At 39.1% G+C, this 21,377-nt stretch overlaps 2 protein-coding genes across 2 annotated transcripts; one reads left to right on the forward strand and one right to left on the reverse strand.

Annotated features, from left to right (window-relative positions):
- Positions 1-1,350: 1,350 nt before the first annotated feature.
- On the reverse strand, positions 1,351-9,382 carry LOC137887232 (GTPase IMAP family member 8-like). The gene is made up of 4 exons (XM_068730068.1): positions 9,338-9,382; positions 7,260-7,647; positions 7,083-7,175; positions 1,351-4,933 (listed from the first exon to the last, which is right to left on the reverse strand). The coding sequence occupies exons 2-4, from the start codon at positions 7,627-7,629 to the stop codon at positions 4,179-4,181; spliced, it is 1,218 nt and encodes a 405-aa protein (XP_068586169.1). The 5' UTR covers positions 7,630-7,647; positions 9,338-9,382; the 3' UTR covers positions 1,351-4,178.
- Positions 9,383-10,712: 1,330 nt separating this feature from the next.
- LOC137887204 (uncharacterized) lies at positions 10,713-21,370 on the forward strand. The gene is made up of 3 exons (XM_068730017.1): positions 10,713-10,772; positions 17,605-18,205; positions 18,652-21,370. The coding sequence occupies exons 2-3, from the start codon at positions 17,623-17,625 to the stop codon at positions 20,673-20,675; spliced, it is 2,607 nt and encodes an 868-aa protein (XP_068586118.1). The 5' UTR covers positions 10,713-10,772; positions 17,605-17,622; the 3' UTR covers positions 20,676-21,370.
- Positions 21,371-21,377: the final 7 nt, after the last annotated feature.

Raw genomic sequence — 21,377 nt, forward strand, 5'->3', positions numbered from 1 at the left:
GACTAACGGGTAACATGACTATAGACTGACTAACGGGTTACATGACTATAGACTGACTAACGGGTCACGTGACTATAGACTGATTAACGGGTCACTTGACTGTAGACTGAGTAACGGGTCACTTGACTATAGACTGATTAACGGGTCACTTGACTATAGACTGATTAACTGGTCACTTGACTATAGACTGACTAACGGGTAACATGACTATAGACTGATTAACGGGTCACTTGACTATAGACTGATTAACGGGTCACTTGACTATAGACTGATTAACGGGTCACGTGAATATAGACTGACTAACGGGTAACATGACTATAGACTGACTAACGGGTCACTTGACTATAGACTGATTAACGGGTCACTTGACTATAGACTGATTAACGGGTCACTTGACTATAGACTGATTAACGGGTCACGTGACTATAGACTGATTAACGGGTCACGTGACTATAGACTGATTAACGGGTCACTTGACTATAGACTGACTAACGGGTCACTTGACTATAGACTGATTAACGGGTCACGTGACTATAGACTGACTAACGGGTCACTTGACTATAGACTGACTAACGGGTCACGTGACTATAGACTGACTAACGGGTCACTTGACTATAGACTGACTAACGGGTCACTTGACTATAGACTGACTAACGGGTCAGTCACAGTTCATTTGGTTCACAGATTATTGATCATGTTAAATATAAAGTGTGGAACGTCTTCATATAAATTATGTTGTTAAATATGAATTCATACTACATCACATTATGAGTCTTTCACCATTTTTTACTTTTCTATATTTGATCATATATTATCTTTTACTTTATTATTTTATCTTTTAATATTTTATCTTTCATTATCTATATTCATTATATGTTTTCTTTTATTATTTACAGTTTTATCCCGTTAAAGTATCCTTCGTTTATTTACTTGAATGTTATTTTAAAAGCTAAACAGGAAGTAGTTCTCAGGCTCCTAAACCAGGTTGCTGGTTTGATTCCCAGTGAACCGGACTTCCTCAGTGCCGTTGAACATCTGATCTCTGTGATGTGTGTTTACTTCATAAAGACTGACATCAAGCTGCTGTTTGTTTGTTTTATTATTATCAGAATCATGTTGAACAGAATACAAAGTTAAACACTTTCACTTTTATGTTATTATAAATGTAATTATTATATTTAATCAGAAACGTCATCAGATTTCATCCAATAAATTATCAATAATCAACATCTGACATTGTTTATGTTGTGATGACATCATCACTCATAAAAAGTGACATCATGAGGAAAATAACATTTTATCAAATGAGCCAAAGTGATTTTAGATCAAACAAACTAATTAAGATAAACATCTAAAAAATGAACATTTATTAATTCATTGATTCATACGGATCATTCATTTCAATAGAAGCTCAAATCAATAACTTCATAATTCATCATACAAATTGATGTGAACAGTTTTAAATGATGAAGCAGAACAGCAGAGGTCAAAAACAAACTCATAAAGATGAAGTTATTAACACACACAGGGTCCTCTGATGATCAATACAACTGATTACATGTTAACAGATGAGAAGAGAACAATCCTGGACAGGTAGGGGGCGGAGTCAACAGGTGCTGATTGGCTGATTAGTCTCTATTGGAGTTGTTCACATGCCACTGACGGAGGAGTTTGGTTTATTTTTGATGAAGAAGTTTAATTGAAAGAGCAGAGCTGTTACTGGTTACTGGTGGTTACTGGTTGATGGTTACTGGTTCCTAGTTACTGGTGGTTACTGGTTATTAGTGGTTACTAATGGTTACTGGTTGATGGTTACTGGTGGTTTCTGGTGGTTACTGGTTATTGGTGGTTACTGGTTACTAGTGGTTACTGGTTACTGGTGGTTACTAGTGGTTACTGTTTACTGGTGGTTACTAGTGGTTTCTGGTGGTTACTGGTTGAACTACAAAATAACTGGTTTGTACGGCGTGTTGTCTGAAAGAGATGAGTTGTGAACGTGGAGAGAAAAGACGTAATGTAGAGTGAAGTTTAATTGTAAGAGCAGAGCTGTTACTGGTTACTGGTGGTTACTGGTTACTAGTTACTGGTGGTTAATGGTTATTGGTGGTTACTAGTGGTTACTGGTTGGTGGTTACTAGTGGTTTCTGGTGGTTACTGGTTGGTGGTTACTAGTGGTTTCTGGTGGTTACTGGTGGTTACTGTGGTTACTAGTGGTTACTGTTTACTGGTGGTTACTAGTGGTTTCTGGTGGTTTCTGGTGGTTACTAGTTGAACTACAAAAGAACTGGTTTGTACGGCGTGTTGTCTGAAAGAGATGAGTTGTGAACGTGGAGAGAAAAGAAAAAAAAGTTTAATTGTAAGAGCAGAACTGTTACTGGTTACTGGTGGTTACTGGTTGGTGGTTACTGGTGGTTACTGGTTGGTGGTTACTGGTTTCTAGTGGTTTCTGGTGGTTACTGGTTACTAGTGGTTACTGGTTACTGGTGGTTACTGGTTGGTGGTTACTAGTGGTTTCTGGTGGTTACTGGTGGTTACTGTGGTTACTAGTGGTTACTGTTTACTGGTGGTTACTAGTGGTTTCTGGTGGTTTCTGGTGGTTACTAGTTGAACTACAAAAGAACTGGTTTGTACGGCGTGTTGTCTGAAAGAGATGAGTTGTGAACGTGGAGAGAAAAGAAAAAAAAGTTTAATTGTAAGAGCAGAACTGTTACTGGTTACTGGTGGTTACTGGTTGGTGGTTACTGGTGGTTACTGGTTGGTGGTTACTGGTTTCTAGTGGTTTCTGGTGGTTACTGGTTACTAGTGGTTACTGGTTACTGGTGGTTACTGTGGTTACTGTTTACTGGTGGTTACTAGTGGTTACTAGTGGTTTCTGGTGGTTACTGGTTGAACTACAGAAGAACTGGTTTGTACGGCGTGTTGTCTGAAAGAGATGAGTTGTGAACGTGGAGAGAAAAGACGTAATGTAGAGTGAAGTTTAATTATAAGAGCAGAGCTGTTACTGGTGGTTACTGGTTGGTGGTTACTGGTTATTGGTGGTTACTGGTTGGTGATTACTAGTGGTTTCTGGTGGTTACTGGTTGGTGGTTACTGGTTACTAGTGGTTTCTGGTTACTAGTGGTTACTTGTTACTGGTGGTTATGTAATGGGAAAAAATATATTCTTATATCATGAAATGTTTTAAAAGATGTAAAACTGAAAGGTAAGGTGAGGAACACAAATACTGACATAACACAGCAGTCCTATAGAAGTAGTTAATCAGTTTTATTGAACACAGTGTCTTGTTTCTCACGGCTGGTCACACATTCCCACTTCGGACAGAGGAAGTGAAGACACAGTGTCTGACAAGTTTGAGACAGACCATAAAACCATCACTGATTCCCAGTAAACACACTTGGCGTGTGGTTAGATAAGAACGATAGCCAGGGTACGAGAACATCTACTCCTTGTCTATGATTTATCCCAGGGCGTGAACTCATGTGTGCATAAAATGGTTTGGTATCTTGTACGATGTTGAACTTTTCACCACAGACACTGACTGAGGTGGCTGTGGTGCATCTTTCCCTGGCAAGCAAAATAAAATAGAAGGGGACAACTTTGAATCATTTGAGGACTTCATTATTTTCTTTGAATCTGTGAACAAAACTCTTCTCCCGATTTATAATTAGAAGTTTTTCCAAAACAGTTACTAGCGGTTACTGTTTACTGGTGGTTACTAGTGGTTTCTGGTGGTTACTGGTTGAACTACAAAAGAATTGGTTTGTACAGCGTGTTGTCTGAGAGAAATGAGTTGAGAAAAGACGTAACGTAGAGTGAGAGGAGACGTGATGTTGTTTAAATATGATATCACTTGTTCTAAGTGTCGACCTCAGCTGTCACTGAGGTAGTAACTGTTCTGACTTTTAATTTCTGTTATATAGTTTAAGTTTTGACTTTTCAATTTAATTTTAGTTTTGTGTTTGCTAGTTTTAATTTAGTTTCAGTTGGAGCCAGATGTAATGTGAATGCAGCTACATATAGAATACATGTTGGAATAACTGCAGGAATGGAAATAAAATCTTTTGATTTGGGAATCTATTGTGTCCTCTGTTACTATTGCATTATTTATTATCCATTACATTCACTTTTTACTTGAGAACACAATGATTTAGTTTTGCCCACTAACTGTTTTAAACAGTTCAAGTGTTAATGTTTATTGTTTGATTGATGCCTATTAGTGCAACTACAATCAGAAACAGTGATAAACTTTTGATTTTATGAATCTTTACAAAACGCCAGATTCTTTCCCATCTTCTGAAAAAACTGCGACCACCACGACCGCCTGACTGAGTTGTCCTGAACATGTCATCAGTGAAGTGTTGTCCACCGTTAGCTGTGACCATCTCATCTACTTTATTTAGGAAGGTTCTAACCTGCTCTCTGTTTCTTTTTGCTCTGTTGTTAAACACACAGTATCTACCACCACACAAGGAGACCAGATCTGACACATGAGGGTTGGACTGGATCAAATCCTCCATGCTCTGGTCCTTCAGCTCATCTCCATAAGTGAAAAGGACCATGGAGTACCTCAAAGCCTCACTGTTGAACAGTTTTGGAAGCAGCTCAAACAGTTGGATGTCAGCGTTGGTGATGGTGCCTATTCTGACCACAATGATGAAGGCATGTGGTCCAGGACTGGCTGTTACTATCATCTTCATGATCTCCTCATACAGCTGTTTAGGATTCAGAACTTCATCAGTGAATCCTGGAGTGTCGACCACTGTGACTTTACAACCCTCCACGATGGCTGACTGAGAAACACTCTCAGTACTGACTGAATCAAAGCCACAGCCTGATTTGAACTGATCTGATCCTAGGATGGTGTTGCCTGATGAACTCCTTCCTCCTCCAGGTAGACCGAGCAGCATGACCCTCCTTTCTCTGAAAGCATTAGCTGGAAGAAAGAAAACACAGTGAGTGTCCAGATGCTGAAACACCAGCAGTTTTTAATTACAAACAAATGTCTTTCTATACATTTGCTGCCTCTTTTCTGGCGCCGGTCCCATTGATAGACAGTTAAATGAGGTTAAATACCTGGGAAACTTCTAAAGGGAGGTCGCCCAGGAGGATCCTGATCAGATGTTGAACCACATCAACATGATCTGAACTATATCGGTCCAGTACTAGAATGGCACCAATCTGCCTGTTGATCTGATGCATTGTTTTACCCTCACTGGTGAACAAGATCCTGAGATTCTTTAACTCCTTGACTCACTCCAGAGGAAGCAATTCAGTTTTCTGGTGCAGAACCATGACCTCAGACTTGGAGGTTCTAACTCTCATCCCGACCTTTTCACTCTCTCTGAAAACCGCCCCAGTACTGCTGAAGGTCAAGGTCTGAAGGAGCCAACAGAACCACAACCACAAACACAGAAATGCATTTCGGAGTTCCCCCAAACCCCTTTTCTGTCGTGACAAGTGTCAACCCTGGTGGAGGCCAACACCCACTGGAAACATTTGACTTCCTGACAAGAATATGGACACAGCTCTCACTACAAAACACAAGGACCGGATAGCTCCTTGTTGTAACCTGTAACTTTCTCAAAGTCTACAAAATTCATGTGAACTCAATGGGCAAACCTGCAACCGCCATTTCAAGGGTAAAGAACTGGTCCACTGTTCCACAACCAGAATTGTTGTTCAACAATCGGTCGGAGCCTCCTTTCCAGCACCTTAGAACATTTTTAAAAATGGGAACCTCTTGACAGGCAGTGTCTGCGACCCCCATGCGACTGAAGAGGAATGTCAGCCAAGACAGCCTGACTATGTCCTTCAGCATTTTAGGACAAATCTCATCCACTCTGGCACATTGCTGCTGAGGAGCTTCATAATTACCTCAGTGACCTCTGGGTGAGTCTTTTCCAAAATCTTAAAACTCTGCCTTCTTCTTCGAGAGGTGGGACCTTATATCTCGCAGACATGGGCCTCACGTTCCCAGTTCACCCTCACTACACGTTTGGGTTTACCAGGTCTGTCCAGCAGCCTCCCCACAATCTGATCCAACTCACCACCAGGTGGTGATCAGTTGACAGCTTTGCTCCTCTTTTCACCCGAGTGTCAAAGACATACAGCCTCAGATCTCATGAGATGACCACAAAGTCGATCATAGAACTTTGGCCGAGGGTTTTCTTGTACCAAGTACACTTTTGAATTGCCCTATGCTGGAACATGGTGTTTGTTATGTCCAATCCATGACTAGCTCAGAAGTCTAATAACAAAGAACCACACTGGTTCAGATCAGGCAGGTCATTCCTCCAGGTTTCTCCCTCGTTGCCCAAGGGATTGTTGAAGTACTCCAGCTACACTATAGAGTCTATAAGCATAATGGGAAAGAGTGAGCCCAACCATATCCAAATATAGCCAGAGAGGTGATGTTCCACATCCCGAGAGCCACTCTGTGATGACAGCGGTCAGCACACCTTGGTCCCCACCTACCGCCTGGCTGGCAATGCACTTGACCCCAAAGCCTATCCCTGTAGGTGGTGGACCCAGAGGGCAGCGGCACCAAGTAGATTTTTTGGTTTGTGCAAAACCAGCTCTATGTGTCAAGGGCTTCCCCCCCAGGTCTAGCTCCAGGAGGGGACCTCGTTTTCCCTGTTCCAGGAAAGGTGCTGCAGCTCTTTTATGGCCATTTCATCTAGGGTTGATGAATCACACTTAATCTGGCCCCTCCCCTTGGAGCACTTTGCCTTGGGAGACCAGGAGCTACTGCCCCCAACAACACATTGTCAAAGAGGCACCCAAACCCCTCCACAACGTTTAGGTGCTGGTTCTTGGAGGAGCTAAAAAATGTCTTCAATTAAGTGTACTTAAATTAAACACAAATGTAACAATGAATCACCAAAAAAGTATGATGAAGCTATCGAGGCCGCATGTTGCTAGAAAATCGTGTTGTGGATGTTTGTGGTGACCCAAATGCAGTTCATTGCCAAAACGTTACTCAACAAGCTCTCTCAGGTTCAAGAAGACTACAAAGAGAATTACTTTGTAGCTTTGTCGGCTCTGGCTAAAGACAAATATGTGAAAATAATTTAAGATGATACCTGTTGAATCAGGTCTGAGGTGGTCTGACTTCATCAGCAGCTCTCTGACTTGTTCCCGTTTTCCATTTTCATTGTTGAACAGATGATAGTTCCCTGAAAATGATGCAACGTGTGATTTTGTTTCTTGATCTTCAAAGATAAAGTCTTCCAAAGACCTGTCCTTTAAAGAATCACCACCTGTGAAGAGCAGGAAACACTTTTTAAACTCCTGAGGCCCGAGGACTCTGTTAACTGCTATCAGGACCTTCCCTTGCTCTTTGGTGAACCGTCCCACACTGAACACCACCAGGAACAAACAAGGTCTGGAGGACTGCAGGAGCTCCTGACACCATGTCTGAATCTCCCTCTCAGATTCTAATATTCCTGGAGTGTCGATCACTGAGATTTGTTTCCCAAACACAGTTTCAGTGGCCTCAGAGATTTGTGTTGTCACCGAGCTGAAGGCTTGTCTTGACTCAAACGCTGGTCGTCCCAGGATGGTGTTTCCTGAAGCACTTTTACCAACTCTTGTGTTTCCCAGAAGGACGATGGTGAGACTTGGATCCATGGCTGGGTAACAATAAACCTGTTGGAGACAAGAGAGAAGAGACACTGAAATAAATATTCATCATCAATGGAGCTTCGATAGCACGACTCACCATGGCAACAGGTAAACATGTCAAGAGCAGAAATATCAATGTGTGTATTCTGACTCTAACATTTAAAAAACAGCAGAGAAAGAATCCAAGTTGAAGAAAAGAGGCAATAACTCATTCATCATTAACCAGACTTGAATTTACTTAATGGTTGATGGATCAATATGGTAACTATGATAGGAGTCAGTCCAATCAATCACGTCATGATGAATAATTATTAACTGATCAGCGTGTCATGTGTCAAAAGCTTCATGCAGACTTTTACTGCAGTAATGTGCACAGACTCAGAGTTATCAAGGACGATGTAAAGATTTGATTCTGAGCTGATGGTGAATCCACCATGTTAATATTTGAGTGACAGTGATCACTCTGATCTCTGTTCTCACATTATTGACTGATCATAAAAGCTGTAATGAAACAAACGAATATCCAACAAGCATGATTGAAGAAATGAAACGTCAGGAGAACTCTTCCGGGCTCTGTAGCTAATTCACAGGGACCAAGATACAACTATAATCGATATAAAGATATAGAGGCGTAATAAACATATAGATCATTAATATCTGATCAATAACTATCATCTATATAAAGATATAGAGGAGTAATAAAGATCCAGATCATTAATATCTGATAATAGATATTCAGCCGGTGTTCACAACTTTATTTTCATGTGTGTAATAGATGCACTTTGAAATATACACCTTGAATACTGTAAACCTATCTACGTCATGTTTTTATGTTTGTTAAATTCTCAGTAGCGATAACTAAATGATTTGCTTATTATACATATTCCAAACAAAAACACGTTAAAAACTCTAAATTATTTAAATGAATAATTTATTTTTGCTTTTTTTGGTATTTGGGTCAGACACATATGCAACACTGATTAGCGTGTAATATGTGTGGTATTTGCTATAAATGTACGTTGGTATATAGAGGGTGATAAGAAACTGTACGGAAGGGACTTAGGACCCAGGGGAATGTAGGTGAATCATAGAACCTGGAGGGAGTCTGTACCGTGGCAGTAACATGCATGTGGAAGTTATGCTGATAAAGAGTTCACTTAAGAGCAGTTTGTTCTCACGTGCTTATATGTTTGTAAAACACGACAATATGTATTTTGATATTGTCACGTTTGATCCTGTAACGAGACGATCACGCGCGTGTGTGTGTGTGTGTGTGTGTGTGTGTGTGTGTGTGAGAGAGAGACAGGAGGGACGACGGTGACGGAGTGAAGGGGGATTCCGGACCGGGCGTGTCCCCGGGGGGGGGCAGCAGCAAGAGACGCCACACACACCGCACGCTGCGGTTCTTGAGTTAAAAATGACCACTTACTAATAATAAGCGGACATATACATATATATATATATAATATAAATTATATATTAATTACATCTGTTGTTGTTTGTGAATCCAGAAGTCAGAGAGGAAACCAACTCTCTGTCTGTCTGTCTGTCTGTCTCTCTCTCTCTCTCTCTCTCTCTCTCTCTCTCTCTCTCTCTCTCTCTCTCTCTCCTTGGTTAATATACATAAATATATGCATATAGATAAAATATATAAACATACACACATATATATATATATACATATATGTGTGTGTGAATATATCGATTAACTCACGTGAAAACAGCGCGACGTCGGTGTTACTTTCCCTTTATTCTTCCTTGTTTCACAAACTTCATCAAGGTAACGGTTTGAACCGTTACATTCGGCGGAAGAAGGGATGGTACCTACACAATAAAAGCACCACATTGGTTCTTTGTATTGTGAATGATGCTGCTGATTTTTAATCTACCTTTTGTTTAATGTATAATGTATGTTTAAAGTTTAATATACAAAGTATAATGTATAATGTTTAATGTGTAATGTATAATGTATAGTTCAATGTATAATGTATAATATTTAATTATTATGTTTAATGTAAAATGTTTAATGTATAATGTATAATGTATAATGTATAATGAATAATGTTTAGTGTTTAATGTTTATTGTTTACTGTTTAATGTTTTTTTATGTTTATTTATTACAAACACCTTCCATGTACATTTAATTTGTGTTTCTTTTGTCCAAAATGTTTCATCAGTTATGGTTCAACAGGATAGATTAATTAGTCTTTTAATCTGTCCATTAAATACCTGCAGTCGTTCCACACAAACTGGATCAATACGTGCAGATCAGGGTCATGAGTGTAGAAACACAGCAAAAAAATTTAATGAATGTGAATTATTGAAATCAGCTGTCAGTGAAACGTTTGAAAGATTTGTCTTCAGAATTCTATTTGGTTTTCAACTAAAGTCCAAATAACAGATTCCACCTCTTAGTAGAATCATGAGGTGAGTTTTAATGTGTTTTTAGTTTTTATTTGTGTATTTAACTCTTTATCTTATTTAACTCTTCTACCATGATGATGTATCCATGTATTATATATGTGTATGTATAATGTGTGATCATAATGTATATTATTGTATTATGAAACTCTTCAGTAAACTACTCAGTTAGGTTTGAACAACCAGCTATCATCACAACACATATTAGATTAGATTAGAAAACTTTATTAACACTGGTACAGTAACAGTAACTTCATCACACAGATCACTGGTTCACCTTTAACTAATAAAGTACTTTACTGACTTTACTCATGTTGGTGGATCTAAACACAACAAAGCACAGCAGCAACAAGCTCAATAGTTATGATGCACAACAGTGAACGGGACTCAGTGATCTTTAAAATACACACTGACACAGTAAATAGTCCAGTTAAACTTAAACAAAGCAAAACAAGGTAACAGTTTTTATTCATAGATGATAATCAGATGTAAATAATCTGTTGTAAATTGTTGTTCTCTGTTCCTCTCAGATCACATTTCATCTGAACTTTTATCAAAAGCACTTTTACTTGAGTTAAATATTCCATCCCAACAGTGAGTTTAGAGTATGGTGCTTTTATTTTGAAAGGTAACCTTGTTCTGTATATGTTCACATCACTTCAGAGAGAAACAGAAAGCAGTTCAGAAGAGAAAGAGACATCGTCAACGTGGTCGCTGTTGTTTTACTGGTGAGTCATCTTCTGTTGTTTTTACATCTGAGCAGGTAAATCTAACAATATGTCATCATATAAATCATATAAGAATGTTTTATTACTTTTTATTCTTTTATTTTTCCTTTTTCACTGCGGACTTTACTTTCAGTTTTGAAAGTTGTTTTTATGTTTTTATGAAGCAAACATCTGATTGTGATTAAAGGTTTTATCTTGTTTCACCTCCATATTACTGTGTACTACTACAATAAGTACACATAGCAGCGTCTCATATTAATGTGTACTACTAAAATAAGTACACATAGCAGCGTCTCATATTAATGTGTACTACTAAAATAAGTACATATAGCAGCGTCTCATATTACTGTGTACTACTACAATGAATACACATAGCAGTGTCTCATATTACTGTGTACTACTAAAATAAGTACATATTGCAGCATCTCATATTAATGTGTACTATTACAATAAGTACACACAGCAGCGTCTCATATTACTGTGTACTACTACAATAAGTACACATAGCAGCGTCTCATATTACTGTGTACTATTACAATAAGTACACACAGCAGCGTCTCATATTACTGTGTACTACTACAATAAGTACACATAGCAGCGTCTCATATTACTGTGTACTATTACAATAAGTACACACAGCAGCGTCTCATATTACTGTGTACTACTACAATAAGTACACATAGCAGCGTCTCATATTACTGTGTACTACTACAATAAGTACATATAGCAGTGTCTCATATTACTGTGTACTATTACAATAAGTACACATAGCAACGTCTCATATTACTGTGTACTACTACAATAAGTACACACAGCAGCGTCTCATATTACTGTGTACTATTACAATAAGTACACATAGCAACGTCTCATATTGCTGTGTACTACTACAATAAGTACACACGGCAGCGTCTCATGTTACTGTGTACTACTACAATAAGTACACACAGCAGCGTCTCCTATTACTGTGTACTACTACAATAAGTACACATAGAAGCGTCTCATATTACTGTGTACTACTACAATAAGTGCACACAGCAGTGTCTCATATTACTGTGTACTACTACATTAAGTACACACAGCAGTGTCTCATATTACTGTGTACTACTACAATAAGTACACATAGCAGCATCTCATATTACTGTGTACTACTACAATAAGTACATATAGCAGTGTCTCATATTACTGTGTACTATTACAATAAGTACACATAGCAACGTCTCATATTACTGTGTACTACTACAATAAGTACACACAGCAGCGTCTCATATTACTGTGTACTATTACAATAAGTACACATAGCAACGTCTCATATTGCTGTGTACTACTACAATAAGTACACACGGCAGCGTCTCATGTTACTGTGTACTACTACAATAAGTACACACAGCAGCGTCTCCTATTACTGTGTACTACTACAATAAGTACACATAGAAGCGTCTCATATTACTGTGTACTACTACAATAAGTGCACACAGCAGTGTCTCATATTATTGTGTACTACTACATTAAGTACACACAGCAGTGTCTCATATTACTGTGTACTACTACAATAAGTACACATAGCAGCATCTCATATTACTGTGTACTACTACAATAAGTACACACAACAGCGTCTCATATTACTGTGTACTACTACAATAAGTACACACAGCAGTGTCTCATATTACTGTGTACTACTACAATAAGTACAAACAGCAGCATCTCATATTCACTTCTGTCACTGACTGCCTCTGTGTTTTATTTTGAAAAACCATGTACATTTCATTTGTGCTTCTTTTGTCCAAAATGTTTCATCAGTTATGGTTCAACAGGATAGATTAATTAGTCTTTTAATCTGTCCATTAAATACCTGCAGTCGTTCCACACAAACTGGATCAATACGTGCAGATCAGGGTCATGAGTGTAGAAACACAGCAAAAAAATTTAATGAATGTGAATTATTGAAATCAGCTGTCAGTGAAACGTTTGAAAGATTTGTCTTCAGAATTCTATTTGGTTTTCAACTAAAGTCCAAATAACAGATTCCACCTCTTAGTAGAATCATGAGGTGAGTTTTAATGTGTTTTTAGTTTTTATTTGTGTATTTAACTCTTTTTCTTATTTAACTCTTCTACCATGATGATGTATCCATGTATTATATATATGTATGTATAATGTGTGATCATAATGTATATTATTGTATTATGAAACTCTTCAGTAAACTACTCAGTTAGGTTTGAACAACCAGCTATCATCACAACACACATTAGATTAGATTAGAAAACTTTATTAACACTGGTACAGTAACAGTAACTTCATCACACAGATCACTGGTTCACCTTTAACTAATAAAGTACTTTACTGACTTTACTCATGTTGGTGGATCTAAACACAACAAAGCACAGCAGCAACAAGCTCAATAGTTATGATGCACAACAGTGAACGGGACTCAGTGATCTTTAAAATACACACTGACACAGTAAATAGTCCAGTTAAACTTAAACAAAACAAAACAAGGTAACAGTTTTTATTCATAAATGATAATCAGTTGTAAATAATCTGTTGTAAATTGTTGTTCTCTGTTCCTCTCAGATCACATTTCATCTGAACTTTTATCAAAAGCACTTTTACTTGAGTAAAATATTCCATCCCAACAATGAGTTTAGAGTATGGTGCTTTTATTTTGAAAGGTAACCTTGTTCTGTATATGTTCACATCACTTCAGAGAGAAACAGAAAGCAGTTCAGAAGAGAAAGAGACATCGTCAACGTGGTCGCTGCTGTTTTACTGGTGAGTCTTCTTCTGTTGTTTTTACATCTGAGCAGGTAAATCTAACAATATGTCATCATATAAATCATATATATGAATGTTTTATTACTTTTTATTCTTTTATTTTTCCTTTTTCACTGTGTACTTTACTTTCAGTTTTGAAAGCTGTTTTTATGTTTTTATGAAGCAAACATCTGATTGTGATTAAAGGTTTTATCTTGTTTCACCTTCATATTACTGTGTACTACTACAATAAGTACATATAGCAGCATCTCATATTACTGTGTACTACTACAATAAGTACATATAGCAGCGTCTCATGTTCACTTCTGTCACTGACTGCCTGTGTGTTTTATTTTTAAAACCCTTTGATGTAATGATACATGTAAAGAATGATGTCATTAAATGTTCTGAGGGTTCGTAAATGTTCGTCTCACCAAACAACAGGAAGTCATAGAGACACTCTTTGACGGTTCAGTGAGCTAGAGGATCTGATCATCAGATCAACTCACTGTTTATGGATCAGTTCATGTTTCATCTGATCCATAAACATTACAAACACCTTCCATGTACATTTAATTTGTGCTTCTTTTGTCCAAAATGTTTCATCAGTTATGGTTCAACAGGATAGATTAATTAGTCTTTTAATCTGTCCATTAAATACCTGCAGTCGTTCCACACAAACTGGATCAATAAGTGCAGATCGGGGTCATGAGTGTAGTGACACAGCAAAAAAATGTAATGAATGTGAATTATTGAAATCAGCTGTCAGTGAAACGTTTGAAAGATTTGTCTTCAGAATTCTATTTGGTTTTCAGCTAAAGTCCAAATAACAGATTCCACCTCTTAGTAGAATCATGAGGTGAGTTTTAGTGTGTTTTTAGTTTTTATTTGTGTATTTAACTCTTCATCTTATTTAACTCTTCTACCATGATGATGTATCCATGTATTAGATATATGTATGTATAAGGTGTGATCATAATGTATATTATTGTATTATGAAACTCTTCAGTAAACTACTCAGTTAGGTTTGAACAACCAGCTATCATCACTACACATATTAGATTAGATTAGATTAGATTAGAAAACTTTATTAACCCCAAGTGGGGAAACTCATTTGCCAACCACAACTTTTACAGACAGCAATATACTCATACAAACAACGATAGACTCATACAAACAACAAGAGACACAGTCCACAGTGCACAACAGACAAAACCACTTTACAAAGAATAAATAACACAAAAAATTCAATATAAAACATGATTGACATCAGAAAGAATAATAAAAACCTCTAAAGGTGTTCATTAAAAAATCAAACTGCTGCTGGAACGAAAGACCTTCTTAGTCGTTCAGTAGAACACTGAGGCATCCTGAGTCTCTCACTAAATGAGCTTCGGAGTCCATTAAAAACACTGTATAGTGGATGACCTTCAAAATAAACAATTCTTTTTAACTTGGCCCTTGTTCGCTTTTCAACAGTGACCTCTAGTGAGTCTGGGGTAAGGCCAATCACTGAGCCATCCTTCCTGATCATCTTACTGATCCTGTTTTTATCATCCACAGTGATATACACACAAAATAATGTGTGTGTGTGTGTGTGTGTGTGTGTGTGTGTGTGTGTGTGTGTGTGTGTGTGTGTGCGTGTGTGTAGGAGGGGAGGACAGAGAAAAAAAGAAAGATGGCAGACATAGTCTCATCAGTGATAACGCCACACTAGACTTAATGGAGGAGGAGAGAGGAAAGAGAGAGAGAGGACGTTATCACATGAAGTAATCACGTCATGAAGTACATAGCTATAACTATAAATAAATGGCTGAAACAAAGAAAGAGGTCTACATGTAAAAAGAAAAGTCTGAACTGGTTTAAACCAAGACAACTCACATCAGGTGTTGAAATCTCTCCTATGAGTGAGATTTGGTTCAAACCAAACACTGGTGCAGTAACAGTCACTTCATCACACAAATCACTGGTTCAGCAGTCTGGACCTTTAACTAATAAAGTAGTTTACTGACTTTACTCATGTTGGTGGATCTAAACACAACAAAGCACAGCAGCAACAAGCGCAACAGTTATGATGCACAACAGTGAACGGGACTCAGTGATCTTTAAAATACACACTGACACAGTAAATAGTTCAGTTAAACTTAAACAAAGCAAAACAAGGTAACAGTTTTTATTCATAGATGATAATCAGATGTAAATAATCTGTTGTAAATTGTTGTTCTCTGTTCCTCTCAGATCACATTTCATCTGAACTTTTATCAAAAGCACTTTTACTTGAGTAAAATATTCCATCCCAACAGTGAGTTTAGAGTATGGTGCTTTTATTTTGAAAGGTAACCTTGTTCTGTATATGTTCACATCACTTCAGAGAGAAACAGAAAGCAGTTCAGAAGAGAAAGAGACATCGTCAACGTGGTCGCTGCTGTTTTACTGGTGAGTCTTCTTCTGTTGTTTTTACATCTGAGCAGGTAAATCTAACAATATGTCATCATATAAATCATATATATGAATGTTTTATTACTTTTTATTCTTTTATTTTTCCTTTTTCACTGTGTACTTTACTTTCAGTTTTGAAAGCTGTTTTTATGTTTTTATGTTTTTATGAAGCAAACATCTGATTGTGATTAAAGGTTTTATCTTGTTTCACCTTCATATTACTGTGTACTACTACAATAAGTACACATAGCAGCGTCTCATATTACTGTGTACTACTACAATAAGTACATATAGCAGCGTCTCATGTTCACTTCTGTCACTGACTGCCTGTGTGTTTTATTTTTAAAACCCTTTGATGTAATGATACATGTAAAGAATGATGTCATTAAATGTTCTGAGGGTTCGTAAATGTTCGTCTCACCAAACAACAGGAAGTCATAGAGACACTCCTTGACGGTTCAGTGAGCTAGAGGATCTGATCATCAGATCAACTCACTGTTTATGGATCAGTTCATGTTTCATCTGATCCATAAACATTACAAACACCTTCCATGTACATTTAATTTGTGCTTCTTTTGTCCAAAATGTTTCATCAGTTATGGTTCAACAGGATAGATTAATTAGTCTTTTAATCTGTCCATTAAATACCTGCAGTCGTTCCACACAAACAGGATCAATAAGTGCAGATCGGGGTCATGAGTGTAGTGACACAGCAAAAAAATGTAATGAATGTGAATTATTGAAATCAGCTGTCAGTGAAACGTTTGAAAGATTTGTCTTCAGAATTCTATTTGGTTTTCAGCTAAAGTCCAAATAACAGATTCCACCTCTTAGTAGAATCATGAGGTGAGTTTTAGTGTGTTTTTAGTTTTTATTTGTGTATTTAACTCTTCATCTTATTTAACTCTTCTACCATGATGATGTATCCATGTATCCGATATATGTATGTATAATGTGTGATCATAATGTATATTATTGTATTATGAAACTCTTCAGTAAACTACCCAGTTAGGTTTGAACAACCAGCTATCATCACTACACACTCAAACATACACACAAAATAATGTTTGTGTGTGTGTGTGTGTGTGTTAGTTGAAGATGAAAGCACTCAAAACAAGGCAGATCCCCCCCCCCCCCCCCCATCAGGTGTTAAAATCTCACCTATGTGTGACACCTGATGGGGGTTAGCGTGGTTTAAACCAGTTCAGACTTTTTCATTTTAGGCCTCTTTCTTTGTTTCAGCCACATGGTGAAGTCCCAACTTTAGAAAAGATCCTCGTTTGGGTTAAAATAACTCCAGAAGTATTCATGTTTTGGTAGTGAAGAGCTCCAAAAAGCACCACTGTGTTACCTCCCCACTTCTGTCACAAAGTACCTGATCCTCATTTACAGCCTTGGGGGATCTGATTGAAGCCACTGTTCAGGCCTGACAGGGTCGGCTGACTCCACTCCATCTCACATTACATGTTACAACAACAACAATGGTTGAAGTTTCTCCATTGAAAATATTAAATGTAATTCCATATTCTTATGTTTTGTTCCATATGATCAGAGCAGACAGGTAACAACCAGTTAAGGAGATTTACACAAAATACAATTTAAACCTTTTTAACTTCCTGAATCTGATTCTTTTCTCCAGCAGGTTTTCTCATCGTCAGACATGAACCCTGATCAGCATCCAGATCTCACCATTGTCCTGCTTGGAAAAGCAGAAGTTGGTAAAAGTGCTTCAGGGAACACCATCCTGAGACGACCAGCATTTGAGTCAGAGAATGCCTTGGCACCAGTTACAAAAGACATCTCTGAAGAAAAAGGAAATGTCTTCGGGAAACAGATCTCAGTGGTCGACACTCCGGGAATATTTGACACCATGGAAAATAAGGTAAAGATTAAAAAGTACTGTCAGGAGCTCCTGCAGTCCGGCAGACGTTGTCTGTTTCTGGTGGTGGTCAGAGTTGGACAGTTCACAAAGGAAGACCAGAAGTCTGTGGAGACAGCCATGGAAGTCCTCGGGGAAAAGGGGTTGAAAAATACTTACCTGCTCTTCACTGGTGGTGATGGTTTAAAAAACAAGTCACTGGATGAATTCATCTTTCAAGATAAAGAAATGCTTCCAGATGTTGTTAAATGGTTTGGGGGGGCGTGTCACCTCTTCAACAATGAGGATGACAATGAAGAACAAGTCAGAGAGCTGCTGCTGAAGTCTGGCCACCTCACACCACAGCAACAACCTGATTCACCAGGTATCGTGTGATCTAATTCTTACATTTATTTATCTGAAGTAATGCCGGGGTTTTGGATGACGTTATGTAGTGATTGACATAAAGCGTCCTCATTGTCAGAGATAAGAATGAACTCTCACAGCTGGTGGTGTTTGGAGTTACAGCCTTCATCTCACACAATGAACAACAATAGAACAATAGGTTTGAACATTGGCAGGTGGTCAATATAGCAACCATGTTATTAGCCTGATGTGTTCTTGCTCACTGACCACAGTTTGTTTGGATCAACTCTGATTTAATGTATTTAACCCTCATGTCCACTGGATGTGTGTCTGTCTCTGGGTTAAACGTGTTTCAGAAACATTTCTTTATTGTTGAGGAGATGTTTCACTGACATGTTCCCATGTTGCAGACTGTAGTAATGAGAAGGTAAACTCATCTGTTTTTAAATGTTTTCTTTCTTCTAGCTGATGTCTCCAAAGAAAGGAGGATCGTCCTGCTCGGTCTACCTGGAGCTGGAAAAAGTTCCTCAGGCAACACCATCCTGGGATCAGATCAGTTCAAATCAGGCTGTGGCTTTGATTCAGTCACTACTGAGAGTGTTTCTAAGTCAGCCATCGTAGAGGGTTGTAAGGTCACAGTGGTTAACAATCCAGGAGTCACTGATAAAGTTCTGACTCCTGAACAGCTGCACCTGGAGATCATGAAGATGACAATAACAGTCAGTCCTGGACCACATGCCTTCATCATTGTGGTCAAAATAGGCAGAATCACCAACGCTGACATCCAACTGTTTGAGCAGCTTACAAAACTGTTCAACAGTGATGCTTTGAGGTACTCCATGGTCCTTTTTACTCATGGAGACGAGCTGAAGGACCAGAACATGGAGGATTTGATCCAGTCTAACCCTCAGGTGTCAGATCTGGTCTCCTTGTGTGGTGGTAGATACTGTGTGTTTGACAACAAAGCAAAAAGAAACAGAGAGCAGGTTAGAACCTTCCTGAATAAAGTAGATGAGATGGTCACAGCTAACGGTGGACAACACTTCACTGATGACATGTTCAGGATGGCTGAGACGTTCTTAAGGGAAGCAAGGAACCAGAATGTTGACGGTGGTGATGTGAAAGAAACAGTATGGAAAACATTCAGGCCTTATTTGTTGATTGAGGGAAGACTAGCAGGAACAGTAGCAGTAGCAGGAACAGTAGCAGGAGCAGGAACAGTAGCAGTAGGAACAGTAGTAGGAGCAGTAGCAGTGGCAACAAGAGCAAGAGCAGCAGGAGCAGTGGGAAAAGGAAGAGAAACAGGAATAGGAGCAGTGGGATCAGGAACAGAGGCAGAGGGAACAGGAGCTGGAGCAGGGGGAACAGGAAAAGAGGCAGAGGGAACAGGAGCAGCCGCAGTGGGATCAGGAACAGGAGCAGAGGGAACAGGAGCAGAGGGAACAGGAGCAGCCACAGTGGGATCAGGAACAGGAGCAGAGGGAACAGGAGCAGCCGCAGTGGGATCAGGAACAGGAGCAGAGGGAACAGGAGCAGCCACAGTGGGATCAGGAGCAGAGGGAACAGGAGCAGCCGCAGTGGGATCAGGAGCAGAGGGAACAGGAGCAGGAGCAGTGGGAACAGGAGCAGGAGGAACAGGAACAGTGGGAACAGGAGCAGCAACAGTGGGAACAGGAGCAGAGGGAACAGGAGCAGGAGCAGAGGGAACAGGAGCAGGGGGAATAGGAGCAGCAGTGGGAACAGTATTAGTTGGAGCAGTGGGAGCAGCAGCAGCAGCAGTGGGAGCAGCAGCAGTGGGAGCAGCAGCAGCAGTGGGAGCAGCAGCAGCAGCAGTGGGAGCAGCAGCAGCAGCAGTGGGAACAGGAGCAGTGGGAACAGGAGCAGTGGGAGCAGGAGCATCAGCAGTGGGAACAGGAACAGGAGTAGTGGGAACAGGAACAGGAGCAGCAGTGGGAACAGGAGCAGTGGGAGCAGGAGCAGTGGGAACAGGAACAGGAGCAGCAGTGGGAGCAGGAGCAGTGGGAACAGCAGCAGCAGTAGCAGTAGTGGGAGCAGTAGTGGGAGCAGTAGTAGGAGCAATATTAGCAGTAAAAAGAGCAATCGCAAGAGCAATCGCAAGAGCAGGAGCGGGAGCAGTAGCGGGAGCAGTAGTGGGAGCAGTAGTAGGAGCAGTAGTAGGAGCAGTAGTAGGAACAGGAGCAGGAAAAGGAGCAGTAATAGGAGCAATAGTAGGAGCAGTAGTAGGAGCAGTAAAAGGAGCAATAGTAGGAACAGGAGCAGTAATAGGAGCAGTAATTAGAAAAGGAGTAGGAACAGGAGCAATAGTAGGAACAGTAGCAGTAGTAGTAGTAGGAGCAGTAGTAGGTTTAATTGCAGGGACAGGAGCAGGAGCAGTAGTCGGAGCCGTAGTAGCAGCAGTAGTAGGAATAGGAGTAGGAACAGGAGAAGTAGCCATAATGCAAAAAGTCATGAAACAAAAGAAAGAGTGATACAGTTGAACTCTCAATGAAGACCCCTGACCTTTAGAACATCCTGACACGTTGAAACTCAAACCAGTTTCTCATTGGTCATCTCTGTGTGTCAGGTGTATTTTTACATTTAAAATTTGTTTGCAAAACATAACCATATTGTTCACAAGTAAAAACGTAATCAGTCACGTAACCCGTTAGTCAGTCTATAGTCATGTGACTTCCACCGTTATGTCCCAGGATTGTTCTGCTCTCACCTGTTAACATGTAATCAGTTGTATTGATTGTCAAAAGACCGGTGTGCGTCAATAACTTGATCTTCCTGAGTTTATTGTTTTTGTCCTTTGACTTCTGCTCTGTTTTTACAATCAGCTGCACTGTGAGAAAGTTTTGCTTTGTCATTTAAAACTTATTGTTCACATAAATTCATATGACTATCAATTTGTTTCTCATGTATTTACAAGTTCTTCAAGTTTGTTTTATCTAAAATCACTTTGGCTCATTTGATAAAATGTTTAACATGAACCTTTTATTTACCTCATGTCAGTTTTACAAGTGTTTGAGTATGAAATCAGTGACTATCTTGATAAACTCAACATTATGAACCCTTCTCCTATCACAAAGACATGCGTTGAAATAGCACACCTTGTCAGGTTGCCCATCCTTCTTTTCAGTGGAGACAAATAAATGAACAAGTCCGAAGGATACAGAACTTCTATTTGA

The sequence above is a fragment of the Cebidichthys violaceus genome, unplaced genomic scaffold, assembly GCF_023349555.1.
Source record: "Cebidichthys violaceus isolate CVI_PGR_0920_01 unplaced genomic scaffold, fCebVio1.0.p SCAF_49, whole genome shotgun sequence".
Lineage (NCBI taxonomy): Eukaryota > Metazoa > Chordata > Actinopteri > Perciformes > Stichaeidae > Cebidichthys > Cebidichthys violaceus.

What these genes read in the sequence shown, in the direction of transcription:
- LOC137887232 (XM_068730068.1), bottom strand. Translation starts at nt 7,629, where the DNA reads ATGGATCCAAGTCTCACCATCGTCCTTCTGGGAAACACAAGAGTTGGT. An exon ending in GTGTTTCCTGCTCTTCACAG is followed by an intron (nt 7,176 to 7,259) that starts GTGGTGATTCTT and finishes CATCATTTTCAG; the next exon opens with GGAACTATCATCTGTTCAAC. An exon ending in CCTCAGACCTGATTCAACAG is followed by an intron (nt 4,934 to 7,082) that starts GTATCATCTTAA and finishes TCTTTCTTCCAG; the next exon opens with CTAATGCTTTCAGAGAAAGG.
- LOC137887204 (XM_068730017.1), top strand. Translation starts at nt 17,623, where the DNA reads ATGAACCCTGATCAGCATCCAGATCTCACCATTGTCCTGCTTGGAAAA. An exon ending in GCAACAACCTGATTCACCAG is followed by an intron (nt 18,206 to 18,651) that starts GTATCGTGTGAT and finishes TCTTTCTTCTAG; the next exon opens with CTGATGTCTCCAAAGAAAGG.